Source organism: Propithecus coquereli, unplaced genomic scaffold, assembly GCF_000956105.1.
Source record: "Propithecus coquereli isolate 6110/MARCELLA unplaced genomic scaffold, Pcoq_1.0 Scaffold243, whole genome shotgun sequence".
Classification (NCBI taxonomy): Eukaryota; Metazoa; Chordata; class Mammalia; order Primates; family Indriidae; genus Propithecus; species Propithecus coquereli.
The window spans coordinates 821,253-835,490 of record NW_012147986.1 but is presented as its reverse complement, the minus strand read 5'-3'; the positions used below and the strand labels follow the sequence as shown (position 1 = coordinate 835,490).

The 14,238-nt window shown below is 34.7% G+C and overlaps 1 protein-coding gene across 1 annotated transcript in view; it reads right to left on the bottom strand.

Annotated features, from left to right (window-relative positions):
* Positions 1-14,238, bottom strand: part of EXOC6B (exocyst complex component 6B) — a 595,194-nt gene that overhangs the window by 493,465 nt on the left and 87,491 nt on the right. Inside the window, exons 3-5 of the mRNA XM_012646509.1 lie at positions 10,528-10,575; positions 8,733-8,823; positions 8,578-8,623 (exon numbers count right to left, since the gene is read on the bottom strand). Coding sequence (XP_012501963.1) covers positions 8,578-8,623; positions 8,733-8,823; positions 10,528-10,575 — 185 coding nt within the window. The remainder of the gene's footprint in view (positions 1-8,577; positions 8,624-8,732; positions 8,824-10,527; positions 10,576-14,238) is intronic.

Here is a 14,238-nt window from a genome sequence, read left to right as displayed (position 1 = left end):
ACATTTTGACATTTCTTAGTGACTTTCTAAACTTCAAGGACAGTGGAAAAAAAAAAAATCTTAGAGTCTTCCAGACAGAAAGCACAGTTTACTAACAAAGGCTGCATTCCTGGATGGCAGCAGAATATGGTATTGTTAAGTGTTTATGCTCTAAAATTATTTTTGAGTTGAATTCATTTTCCACTAGTGTCCACTGGGTTTTTGTTTTCTTTGTTTGTAGGAAGAAGCTGTGTAAAATGATTTCAAGGCTCACATAGAAGAAAAAGGGTGTGATAAAAGCCAAGAAAAGTGATGGGAAAAGAACAGTGTGAGGGACTTGCCTTACCAGATATCAAATGTTTCTGTAAAGCTACTGAAAACCAAACAGAATAGAATTGGCACAGGCACAGACAGAGATATTACTGAAACATAGTAAATGTCCAGAAATAAATGCACACACATGTGAGAAATTAAAATTTGACAAAGATAGTATTTCAACTCAGTGGGAAAAGTTTGGTTCGGCTAGATAAAATTGGATAGCATTGCTGACATAATGACCATCCAGCACAGGGAAAAACAAAGCTAAATGCCATCTGCATTACAGAATGAATTCCAGGTCAATTAAAAGTATAAAATATGAAATAAAAGCTTTCACCATAGGAAAATATTAGTGCCTTTCCTAATCAAAGATCATCATTAACAAATATTCAATCCCTTCTATGTGCTAGAGATAGAAAGATACTCAGTTATCTTTCCTTAGGGAGCATAAAACCCAGCAGTATAATAAGTATTTACAGCATTAAAACAAATAACTATACTTCCAGCCATGAAAACCTAACAAGGAACAGACATGACCTCCCATTTATAAACAAGTAGAATACTGGGTAAAATACATAAAACAACTGTTTTCAGACATTGGACATTAGGCAACACAGAACTACGATCTCTGAAAAAAGGGAAACAAATAAGGTGAGTTTAATAATTACTTGGCTTATCTACCTAAAGGTGATTTCTAGATCATGGACACAGCCAGAGAAAGCCCAAACAGCTCAGCAGCCTTCCTGACTTTATGAGTCAAAGACAGCAGTTCAGGAAAGTTGAGGCAGCTTGAAGTTTTGTGGCAAAGTTCCCCCAAACAAGAAAGCGATACAGAAAAAGAACTGCAGAAATCCGCACAAGGGTCAACTTGAGTCTGCTGAGTACTAAGACCGGCATGGGAAAAGTGAAATTCCACATGGATAGGCAAAAAAGGAAGGGAGGGAGTGGAGGGAAGATGGAAGTGAGAGAAGGGAAGGGGAGACCAACTAGGGTTATGTAAGATGAACAGTTCAAGGAGCTCACACAAAGAAGAGAAACACTGGAACTCTGAAGAGCCAAACTGAAGAGTACTCAGGGACTCCTGAATTATTCAGAATAGATTACAGAGGGATCAAGTCTTATTTAGTAAAGCTGAACTGCGCCTGGAATGAAGGCGGGCCTAGAAGAGCTTAAATATGGGGTTTGAAAATATCAAACTGATCTGCAATCAACTGAACTGTTTGCCAAAAGAAAGCCCAACACTCTCTAAGAAAAAAGCCCCCCAAAATCCAGACACTCATCAACATATAATATTTGCTATCTAATCAAAATTACTAGACATGATAAGAAGCAAAAAATTGACCTGACCAGGAAAAACAAAATCAATCTGCAGAAAGAGATCCCAAACTGCCAACAGTGGCAGAATTAGCAAAGAAGCACATGAAAACAGCTATTAGAACTATATACATGTATTTAAAGAAATACACAAAAATAACAAGAAAAATAAAATGTAAAAAAACTAAACGTAACTTCTCAACATGAAAAATATATTATCTGAAATGAAAATTTCACTGGAAGGAATTAGAACATCACACAATGTAAATGACAGAGAGCGAGATCAGCACATTTAAACACAGCAATACAATCTTCCACAAATAAAGCACAGAGAAAAGAAAGACTGGGGTGAATAAAAGAATAGATCCTCAAGTCATCTGTGGGATTATATTAAGCAGTCCAACATAGATGTAACTGAAGCCTCACAATGGGAAAAAGACAGAAAGAATATTTGGAAAAATAATGTCTGAACTTTTCCAGATTTTATGAAAGCTGTAAACCCACAAATCCAAGAAGCCAAACAAACCACAAGCAGATAAATTCACACACGTGTGCACACAAGCACGCATATTTACACTAACTCAAATTGCTAAATACAAATGATAAAGACAAAAGCTTTTAAACACCTGGCAAAAAGACATTATGTTCAGAGAAACGAGGGTAAGACTGTTTATATACCTCTCCTCAGAAACTACACAAGCCAGAAGGCAATGAAACGATATCTTATGAAGTAATGAAACTACAAATCTACAGTTCTATATCAATGAAAAATATTTTTCGAAAATGAAGGTGAACATCCACCAAGATGGCTATAATCGAAAAGACAGACAATAGTAAGTATTGACTAGGATGTGCAGAAATTGGAATGTTCATATGCTGCTGCTGGGAAGACAAAAAGGTGCAGCTGCTTTGGAAAACAGTCTAGCAGTTCCTCAAAAGGATGAAACACACAGCTACCCTATGACCCAGAAATTCCACTCCTAAGTATATTCCCAAGAAAACTGAAAGCATATGCCCACACAAAACCTTGTAAATGATTATTTGTAGCAGTAATATTCATAAGGGCTAAAAAGTGAAAGTCAAATTTTCATCAACTGATGAAAAGATAAAATGTGGTATATCCATACAATGAAAGAGTATTCAGTCATAAAAAGGAAAAAAGTAATGATACATGCAACAAGATGGATGAAACTTGAAAACGCTATGCTAAGTGGAAAAAGTCAGAAACAAAAGGCCACATATTATATGATTCTGTTTATATGAGATGTTCAGAATAGGCAAATCTATGGAGACAGAAAGTAGATTAGTGGTTGCCAGAGCTGAAGGGAAAGAGGAATGGGCACAAAATTTCTTTTTGGGGTAATAAAAATGTTCTAGAATTAGGCAGTAGTGATGATGGCATAATCCTGTGAATGTACTATAAATCACTGAATTGTACACATAAAAATGATTTTATGAAACGTGAATTATAACTCAATTTTTAAAATGAACGTGAAATAAAGACTTTTTGAAAAATATTGTATTTCTTTGTTTACTAAGTGAGATGTTTAAAAAGACAGAAATATTGTATTTCTGAGAGAATTCAAAACCAGCGACTGATCTAACAAGAAATATTGAAGGATGTTCTTCAAGCAAAAGGGAAAAACAACATCAGATGAAATAAAAAGTGCCAGAAGTGGTAAACATGTAGGTAAATAGAAAATACTTTTTTTCTTATTTTTTAATTTCTTTAAAAAGTAAAAGATGGTTTATAACAAAAATGAATATGTATTGTGACCATTATATACCATATAGTACAATAACACAAAGGAGGATAAAATGAAAGTGTGTCATTATAAAATCTTGCACTGTGTGCAATTTGGGATAATATTATTTAAAGATCCACTATAAGTTAAATATATACATTATAAAGCTTAAATCAACCACTAAGAAAATATAGTCAGCCCTCAGTATCCACAGGTTCCTCATCCATGTATTCAACCAACATGTGGATCAAAATATTCAGAAAAATACAATAAAAAATAACGATAGAACAATTAAAAATAATACAAATTAAAAAATGCAGTATAGCTGTATTTGCATAGCATTTATATTGTATTACATATTACAAGAATCTAGAGATAATTTAAAGTATATAAGAGATGACATGCATAGGTTATACGCAAACCACAGTATTTTCTATGAGGGACTTGAGCATCTACAGATTTTGGTCTCCACGGAGGTCGGAACTGTAACAAATACCCTGAGGATACCAAGGGACAACTTTGTAAAACAAAGAGGTATAGATAATAAGGCATTAGTGAATATAAAATGCAATCCTAAAATATAGTCAACTGATTAAAAAGAAGGCAGGAATAGAGAGAAGGAATAAAGAACAGATAAAACAAATGAAAAATAAATTAGAAGACAGTAGATTTAAACCCATATATTGATAATTGCATTAAATGTAAAAGATCTCAACAGACTAATTTAAAGACAGAGATTGTCAGACAAAAGCTTTTTTAAAAAGCAAGCTCATTTTACAAAACAACTGGCCTGTAATCTTTAAAAGTGACAAGTTCATAAAAGTCAAGGAAAGACTGAGAACAGTTCCAGACTAAAGAAGACTAAAGAGACATAACAGCTAAATGCAACACATGATTTGAAATGGATTCTTTTGCTATAAAGGACATAATTGAAACAATTGGCAAAACTGGAATTTGGTATGAGGATTAGATGCTAGTAATATATCAATGTTAATTTCCGTTCTCTATTGCACTGTAGTTGCATAGGAGAATGTCTTTATTTGTAGGAAATTTGGGGATGATGGTGCATCATTTTAGCAACTTACTTTCAACTGTTTCAGGGAAAAGACACAGTTACATATACTGAACTTAAGAATGTTTAAAAATAAAATTTTTTAAACCCACAAAATAAATCTATGTCAAAACTTAAAACTACCATACAACAAAAAATACTAACTGCGCAAAGTTAACAGATAAGCCACATCTTAGAAGACAGTATTTGCAGCATATAACAGGAAAAGGCATCTAAAGTATATAATGAATTCCTATGAATGAAAAAGAAAACAACAGGCAATATTAACAGAAAAGTAGAGAGTAAACCCAAATGCCCAAAAACTAATCTCATTAGCAATCTAATAAAAAAGATGGAAAAAATCATAATAATGATCTTCATTTCACAATCATCAGACTGGCAAAAACCAAAAAGTTCAACAATATAGATGTTACCAAGAGGAAGAGTAACAAGACCTCCCCAAAAATGTCAGTGATAGTGTAAAAGGGTAAATCATTTTGGAGAACAATAGTAAAATCAAAGACATATATACCCTTTCTTTGATCCAACTGACCTCCTACTGGGTATGAAATGTAGATTAGCAGAATTGGCACCACCTGGGAGCTTAGTAGAAAATGCAGAAGCTCAAGAATTACCCCAGACCTACTCAATGAAAATCTACATTTAACCAGATTAGCAGAATTAGCATCATCTGGGAGTTTAGGAGAAAATGCAGAATCTCAGGAATTACCCCAGATCCACTAATCAGTATCTACATTTCACTATATTAGCAGAATTAGCATCACCTGGGAGCTTAGTAGAAAATGCAGAATCTCAGGAACTACCCCAGACCTACTCAGTCAGCATCTACATTTCACTAGATTGGCAAAATTGGCATCACCTGGGAGCTTAGTAGAAAATGCAGAATCTCAGGAATTACCCCAAACCTACTCAATCAGCATCTACATTTAACTAGATTGGCAGAATTAGCATCACTTGGGAGCTTAGTACAAAATGCAGAATCTCAGGAATTACCCCAGACCCACTCAATCAGCATCCACATTTAACAAGTCCCCATATGATTCATATACATAGCAACATCTGAAGAACATCGCTCTCAAGAAACTTTGAATGTGAGTACAAGGATATATATTGCACAATTGTGTGCCATAACAAACAATTGGAAACTTATCAAATGTCCCTTATAGTATGGGTCAGGATACCCATATGTTGTTACCCTATAGTAACAACACTCCAAATCTCAGTGGCTTAAAACAAAGATTTAAAATTTACTCATGCTATACATTCATAATAGGATGGCAGGGAAGCTCTGCCTATAGAAGCCACTCAGAGACTCAATCACCACCTTAAAAGTTGCCATTTGTCATGACCAAGAGAAAATAAGAGAACTCTGCGGGGAGCTGCACGGGAAATTAAATGCTAGTCCCCAAAGTGACAAATACCACTTCTGCTCACATTTCATCAGCCAGAAACAGTCACATGGCTCAACCCACACACAGGGAGTCCAGGAAATATAACCCTGTCTTGTGCCAAAAGAAGGGTGAGCTAGAAATATTGGTGAACGGCACTTAAGACAACTGGAATTGGAAGGGGAAATGTGGATTACTCATATAATGGACTACCATAGAGATTGAAATGAGCAAACTGGATCTATAAACAAAGAAAATAAGCTGTCTTCTAGTATGTAAGCCCCATAAGGAAAGACATTTTTGTTCACAGCTATTTCTCTAGCATCAAGAGCAATGCCTAGCCCATAGTAGGTACTCAATTCATCTTTGTTGAGTGAGCAGATGCATCTTAAAACAAGGACTGAGAATCATCTAAATAAATGTTTTTTAAACACAAAATTTAAAAATGAGATTTACAGATATTAAGACTAGAAGGACATTCATCAAATTTCTTTTCTTTTTTCTTTTTTTTTTTTTTTTTTTTTGAGACAGGTTCTTGTTCTGTCCCCTAGGATGGAGTGCAGTAGCATCACAGCTGACTGTAACCTCAAATTCCTGGGCTCAAGGGATCCTCCTGCCTCAGCCTCCCACATAGCTGGGACTACAGATGAGCACCACCACACCCCGCTAATTTTTCTATTTTTTGTAGAGATGAGGTCTCGCTCTTGCTCAGGCTGGTCTCGAACTCCTGGCCGCAAGCAATCTTCCCACCTTGGCCTCCCCAAAGTGCTAGGACTATACGAGGTGAGCCCCCATACCCACCCATCACCAAATTTCTAATATTGATTTCCTCAGGGGAGTAGGAAAAGGAATATGACCAAGAAAGGGGAAAAATTTTATCTGTAGTTTTAAAAAATATATACTGCATATCTCTGTCCATATATACTTTTATATATATGCCATATGTACTCACATATATAAATACGAATCAAAACTGGAAAATTGTTGACAGCTGTTAATTCAGAGAAGTTGGTATATAGGTTTTTTTTTATCCTCTGTAATTTTAGAGCTTTACTATAAGGTTATTAGGGAAATAATACTACTTTCATATCTCATTGACCACAACTTCTGATAGTGTCCTGCCCATGTTTTCTTATGAGAGCATGTCCTCCTGGAGAGAAGGGAGTCTAGAAAACAATCCCAAGAAACTTGAAAAATGTTCATGCCTAATGCTTTAGCTTCAAAATCCTTGAGAATTTAGAATCTTTATCCATAATATTTCTATTCTTATTTCAATATTAAGTACACTTTAATTGTACACTTTTCCTTCAAAATCTAGGTAAAATTAACATTCCAAGAAATTATGCCCTGTTTCTCCTACAGCTTCACATATCCTCATCATACTGCAGGATACTCCAAGGCTGAGAGGGTGGGGATGCTTACTCTAGTTTAGGAAGAAGAACAAAAGAGTCACCGTAGAGCTTCCTCTGGAATAAAACTAGGAGACAACAATACACAGAAGAGGAATCTTCTGAATTTAACCTTGCCCTTGCCCTTTGTAATAATTAATTTTATGTGTCAACTTGGCTAGGCCACAGTACCCAGATATTTGGCCAGACATTATTCTAGGTGTTTCTTTGAAAGTATTTTTTTAAATAAGATTAATATTTAAATCAGTAGACTGACTGAAGGTAAAGAAGGTTACCTTCTATAATGTGTGTGGGCCTCATCCAATCACAATCGAAGACCTTAATAGAGAAAAAGCAAATTTGGCTAGGTGTGGTGGCTAACACCTGTAATCCTAGTACTTTGGGAGGCTGAGGCAGGAGGATCGCTTGAGGCCAGGAGCTCAAGACCAACCTGGACAACATAGCGAGACTCCACCTCTACAAAAAAAATTGAAAAAATTAGTGGGATGTGGTGACATGTGTCTGTAGTCCCAGCTACTCAGAAGGCTGGGGCAGGAGGATCACTTGAGCCCAGGAGTTGGAAGCTGCTACAGTGAGCTATGATGACTCCACTATACTCTAGCCCGAGCAAGAGAGCAAGACCCTGACTCAAAAAAAAGAGAAGAACAGAGGAGAGGGAGGAGGGAGGAGAGGAGAGGAGAGGAGAGGAGAGGAGAGGAGAGGAGAGGAGACAAACAAAATAAGAAAAGGCTAACTTTGCCTAAGAAAGAGGGAATTCTGCCAGCAAACTGCCTTTGGACTCAAGCTATAACATTAACTCTTCCCTGGGATTCTATCATATGGACCTAGTTTGCAGATTTTGGACTTGGTAGCTTCTACAATTGTGTGAGCCAATTCCTTAAAATAAATACTTCTCTCCCTAAATAAATAGATATACAGACAGACATAGATAGATACACACACACACACACACACACACACACACACACACACACACACACTACTGGTTCTGTTTTTCTGGAGAACCCTGGCTAATACACTCCTGCACCAGAACCATTGCTATTTTTTTCTACAATACTAAATAAATAAAAACATGTTTCTCAAACCAACTATCACTAAAAGAGTTATATGCTTTTCCCTAAAAGACTGGGTATTCTAAAAATCAAACAGTAAGTCTTATTTATTAAACAAAATCAAGACAAAACACATCAGTATACCACTATCTAGAATGAATCAATAGATATACAAAAGGCTAGAGAAGATGTTATGGACTTTAATTATTTTTTGAAAAGTTAAGCTAAATATGGGCCTTAAAAGTATTCTAAATAACAGAAAACTTCAGATAATAAAAACTCTTCAATAAAAAATCTCACCTCTTAGTTTTCATCTGGTCCCTCAGTTTGCTGTACATCTCCAGGACTTAAAAGAGAGAAAAGAGCACACAAACATTATTTAGAGAAAGAGAATGATAATCAAAGATAAAAAAAAAAATTACAGCAAGAATTCTACTCCATTACTAGTTCCTCACCTGGAAGACACAGCATTAATTTATCGACAGTGGCAGAAATATTTCTCTGTTGTAGTCGACACTGCTTCAGCTCTTCCATTGCTATTACCAGCTTGGCAAGAGGGAAAAAGACTGAATTATGCCAATAGCTGTAAATAAAAAGCTTTCAGTCACATTTTTCCACACTGTGTTCAATTCATCAGAAAATTCCAGACAGTTTCATAGTAAGACCTGCCAAGTGAACTAAAGAACTGCCTTTCCCAAACAGTAAAACATTCCCAAACAGTTTCCCACTTTCTTCCCAAGATACAATACAATACTATACTATACTGTACTATACTATACTATACTGTATTATACTATACCATACTATACAAAAGTCTCAATAAAATGAAATGCTAAAATACAAGGGCTATACAGGGAAAAAAATTTTTGCATATTTTCTCCAAACCCTGTTTAGACTCTTCATGATTTACAGTTTTAGCAATCTTCTGAGAAGATCCTATATTTCTTTCATCAGCATTAGACTCCTAGAGGAAAATAGTTCTTCCCATACTGCTTCAAATGAGTCTTGAAAATGATCTTCAACTAAATCTGTACTCCAACAAATAAACCACACACCTAGAACATGTGACTTTTCTAAGAATTACAGTTTAGTGAAGAGTAACTTACTTTTATTCCCATAGTTCCTATTTTAAAAACTTTTATCTGAAGTCATCCTACAACTAGAAGAAACTGCACCCCACAGAATATAGAACATGTGAGACAAACTTTTACAGTAAGCAATAATCTAAATATCTACTTGTAGCATTCATCCCATATCCATACCTAAAAATGTTATCTGTTTAGATATCATGCAAAAAATAGCAAAAGAAAATGGCCCTGATTAAGCCACTGACAATCAAAAGCTAATCTTAAAGGTTATTAAAATTAAGCATTAAATTAAGTATTAGGTGGTAAAGAAGGTGCATGATACAGAGAACAGTAATGGGCTATGAGTCAGAAAATCTGGGTTTTAATCCTAGCCTTGCCAATTACTGTATAAACTTTAGCAAATCATTTGTTTTAGTTTCCTCCTCAATAAAATAGTGATAATATCTGTCCTCACTTTGTCTACCAAGAGGATGGCAGTGAGTAAATGGACATAAAATAATATTGTAAACTATGAAAGTTTAAATAGTGCGTATATTAATTAATAGAATCAATGATTCTTTTTTTTTTTAACAAATATTTATTGAGCACCAACTTTGAGCCAGTCACTATTTAGGTAGGTGGAAGGGATATATCAATAAATAAAACAAACAAAAATTCCTCACCCCATGGAGCTTAATTTCCAATGAAGGGAAACAGACAAAATATATATATATATATAAGTAACAAAATATAAAATCAGAGCATGATATGAGCAAGGGAGAAAAAAAAAGTGGGAAAGGGTAAAAAGAATTCAGGGTGAGTCTGAAACTTCAAATAATGTGGTTAAGAAGGGCCTCATTAACAAAGTAACATTTGAGCAAAGATTTGAAGTAGGCAAATATTTGGGAAAGAACATTCCAGGCAGAGGGTTCAGCACTTGCCATAAAATGACTACTCAACGGTTTAAAAACACAGCTAAGGAAGGCTGTATCTTCTCTCATTAGGCTTTCTAGAGGCTATATTCATTTAATTCAGGTGAACATTAGAAGAAGCAACAATAATGTCCACATACTTCCCACATACTACTTAGCGTTCTTACAAACCACTGAATGAATAACACAGTCATCAAAAGAGAATGGCATGAAACAGAAAAGATGTTTTTCAAAAGGTAAACTGGCCTTACTTCTTTTCCCTCATGTTGTAGTTTTCTATTAGTATCCGTCACTTGATTCTGTGGAGAGAAGACAATTTAAACTCATAAAAAAACAAACATTTAGACAATAGTTTAAGAAGATCAAACTTTTATATGGAAAGACTGGGGATAGATAGTTTACTTTCAGTATTCCACCACATGTTGGTCCAGTGGCATTCTCTCATGTTTAAATTATATCAGCTTTTCTACTGGACGTTTATATGACATTCTGAATAATGAAAAGAAAAATTTACTAATAGATATGTTGAGTTTAGAATATCCCAAACTAAGATATTAAAATGACTAAAGATTACACTTTACCTTTGGAAAGAAAAGAGAGAAAAATAAAATAGAAAAACCTACAAAGAGTCTTACCATCTCTACAAAGTCTAGAAAAAACTAATTTTATTATATATAGTCCTCATTTCACCAAAAGTGTTAGAAAAGTCAGGTATAAATCAAACTTTTTAACTCAAGTCAAAGTTTCCCTATTTGTTTATTATCTTAATTTTAAAAAATGTTTAAACTTAATTCTTTTTTAATCATAATTCTTAACAGCTCCTAACCCTTCCATATTCCCGTTTTTATATCATAATCTCTCTATCTCTCAGATAGAGATAGTTAAAAATATGTGACTAAGCTCTAAATGATGTAGTTCATTTTAAAGAAACTGGCATCCATCTTTTTTTGGCATCCACTTTTGACATCCCAATTGATGAAAAAAGAAAAAAAGTAAATATATAGAATAGTAATTTCCTTATCATCTCAGACATTATCAAAACATGAACAATATTAACTTCAAGAATGTTTTTTCATAGAGGCTTTCTAGCCTTCCACCAATAACTGCCACTCTGCATTAAACTTTTAATGCACTCCCCTAACCCAACATTTCCCATTATGTGTGCATGCACAGACATGATATGACATGCACTGTAAATGTCCAAGAAAGGGATATCATACAGAACATTTTCCAAACTTATTTAACACTCTTTTATTGAAGATCTTCTCAAGGAACTAGTATTTCAAAAAACACACTTTGGAAGTCACTGCTCTAAACTATACACTACACCTGGACTATCATCTTCAGAGCAGATTACCATATACACCTCCTTTCAAAGACAAAATGAAATCCAACCTCCTCCAAAAAACCAAATACCAGAAAAAGCAGCAAGAAACCCTCAAATTCCCTCTTTATTATTTATTAATAGCTCCACATGCCAAATATTTTGTGGATTTATTGGACTGAGCTCAATATGAATTAAAAGTATGATATAGCTGACCAAAATGCAGATCTAAGACAATATTAATTAAGAAGCATTGTCTAAAACAGGGGTGGGCAATCTGTTTCTATAAGGGGCCAGATAGTAAATATTTTAGACTTTGCGAGTCATACAGTCTCCGTTGTTAACTACTTAACACTACCATTGTAATAGGAATGCAGCCATAAATAAAACATAAATGAATGAGCATGGCTGTGTTCCAATAAAACTTTATTTACAAGAACAGGAGGCAAGCTGGATTTGGCCTACAGGATAACAGTATGCTGAGCCCTGGTCTAGAATAAGTGAGATGTAAGATTATAAGATTACACTATCAGAATTACATTTAGATGTCATGTTTTAAGAAGGACATTGACAAGCTGAAGCACAATTAGATGTGAGTAGGTTTGAAGAGGGAGTCAAACCCATACCACATGAAAAATAGATGAAGGAATTTTTAGCCCAGAGAGAGGAAAAATAATCATTTGGAGACACTATACACTATACCTGGACCCTATACATAATATACCATATCTGAACAACGGCTGTCCTTCAAATATCTGAAGAGCTATCAGAAGAAAGGGAGCTCCCTAAAAATTACTTATTATTCAAACCAACAAATAGATGTTACTAGAAAACAGGATTCAGCTCAATGTAAGAAAAAAGTTTCAAGCAATGTAAATAAAAATGGTATGGGCTGCCTTGAGTGATAGTGCTTATCCCCCTCATAGCAGTTATTCAATAAGTTAGATTTTTTTTAAATCCTAAACTGGAGATCTAGAATTCAACGCTCCACAAATATTCCTAAATTCAAAATCATTGTCTCTACTAGAATAGCCTTTTTACTTATAAAGACTCCATTTCTCGCTTTTTTTTTTTTTACCTCAAATTCATTGTAAAAAATACATTTTCCATTGCAATTCAGTACACAAGTTTAGGGAACCACATATACACACAAAAACAATTTTCAAGAAACAATGTTTACCCTTACCATATGTAATATATTTTTATTCTCTATTCCATTCTATTCTATTTAATTCTTAGTTAAGACTATTTATCAAGGCCCACTAAATTGATTTCTTGCAAACCATGGTTCTAAAACATATCCATAGGTACCAAACCAATACTTCTGGTAAGAAAGATAATAACTATTCAATAGTATGCAATAACTATTTCAATGCATAACAATAAAAAGAAACTAAACCAAATATCTAGGATGCTACTTCTTTTGATTCAAAGAACATAAATGGGGGTGTGTGTATACATCCATAAATACACGTGTATGTTTACATATGTGTGTGTATATGGGTACACATGCTGTAAATCAAAAAAAAATAATGGGTATCCTAGAGTACAGTTTCTTTTCATTGTTATGTCAAAATAGTATTGACAGTAGTTGATACCTAACCTTTCCCATTTTCTAAATTCTTTTATAGAGTCAGAAAACTCTACATTTCATGGTTTCTTAACCTAGGTCAAATCGATGACCCTAGAGAAGAGCTTGCCAGGTGTGCTACTAGACATTAATCCTCCCAGCCCTCAGAGTAACTGGGTGAAGCCTGAAACAGCCAAAAACCCTGAACTAGTAGCCTCCAGTTCAGACATTCCTTCAGGGGCACCCAGAGCAAGTTGAAAGAATTTGCAACTCAAAGCAATTTGAAGGAATGGGAGGGAAGTAAGAGGAATAGAAGATGAGTCCCAACCAGCACGTGATATCAGCAATTGGTGAGCATTATGGGCAGTGTTCGGCAGCACCCTGCCAAGGAGGTATTCCACCACATGACCATTTCAATAACTAGAGACAGACCATCCTGCTGCCCATCATGGACTATGGACCCAAGGAGCTGTGGGAGAAGTGTAGGATACAGGTGTAGGATACAGGTGTAGGATACAGTGTAGGATACAGGAGCATAGAAAAGAACAGCCTAAGATGAATACAGGAAGCTGAGATAGCTGGGTGAGGACAAATAACATACATAGCTCCTGGCAGGAATCCCTATATCCTTGTTTTCACACATTTCAGATAATTTTGTCCATTTGAGGCTGATCAGCCCCCAAAATTTCAGGATCACAAATGTATGGACCAATGAATAAAAGGAAACACTATTAAAATTCTTTAATATAATTTCAAGTGGTACACATTTTTGAATAGATACAGAAATAGTTCAATTTTTTTATCACCCACATCTGAAAAAAGGTTCTCTTGAATAGCACCTAGGAAGAATTCAAAAAGGTCATTTTAAAAGTCTGGATGACATTTACATGTAGTCATTTTAAGCATAAAACTGAATATTAAAAAAGTTATTTCACAGTAGCAAGTTTAAGTTTCTCATTTTAAAATAATGAAAAAAACTTAAAATCCTTTAGGATGAAAGAACATCCCAGGATTAGATCAGAATATAAAAAAATTAACTGTACTATAAAATTATGAAAAAAATTTACT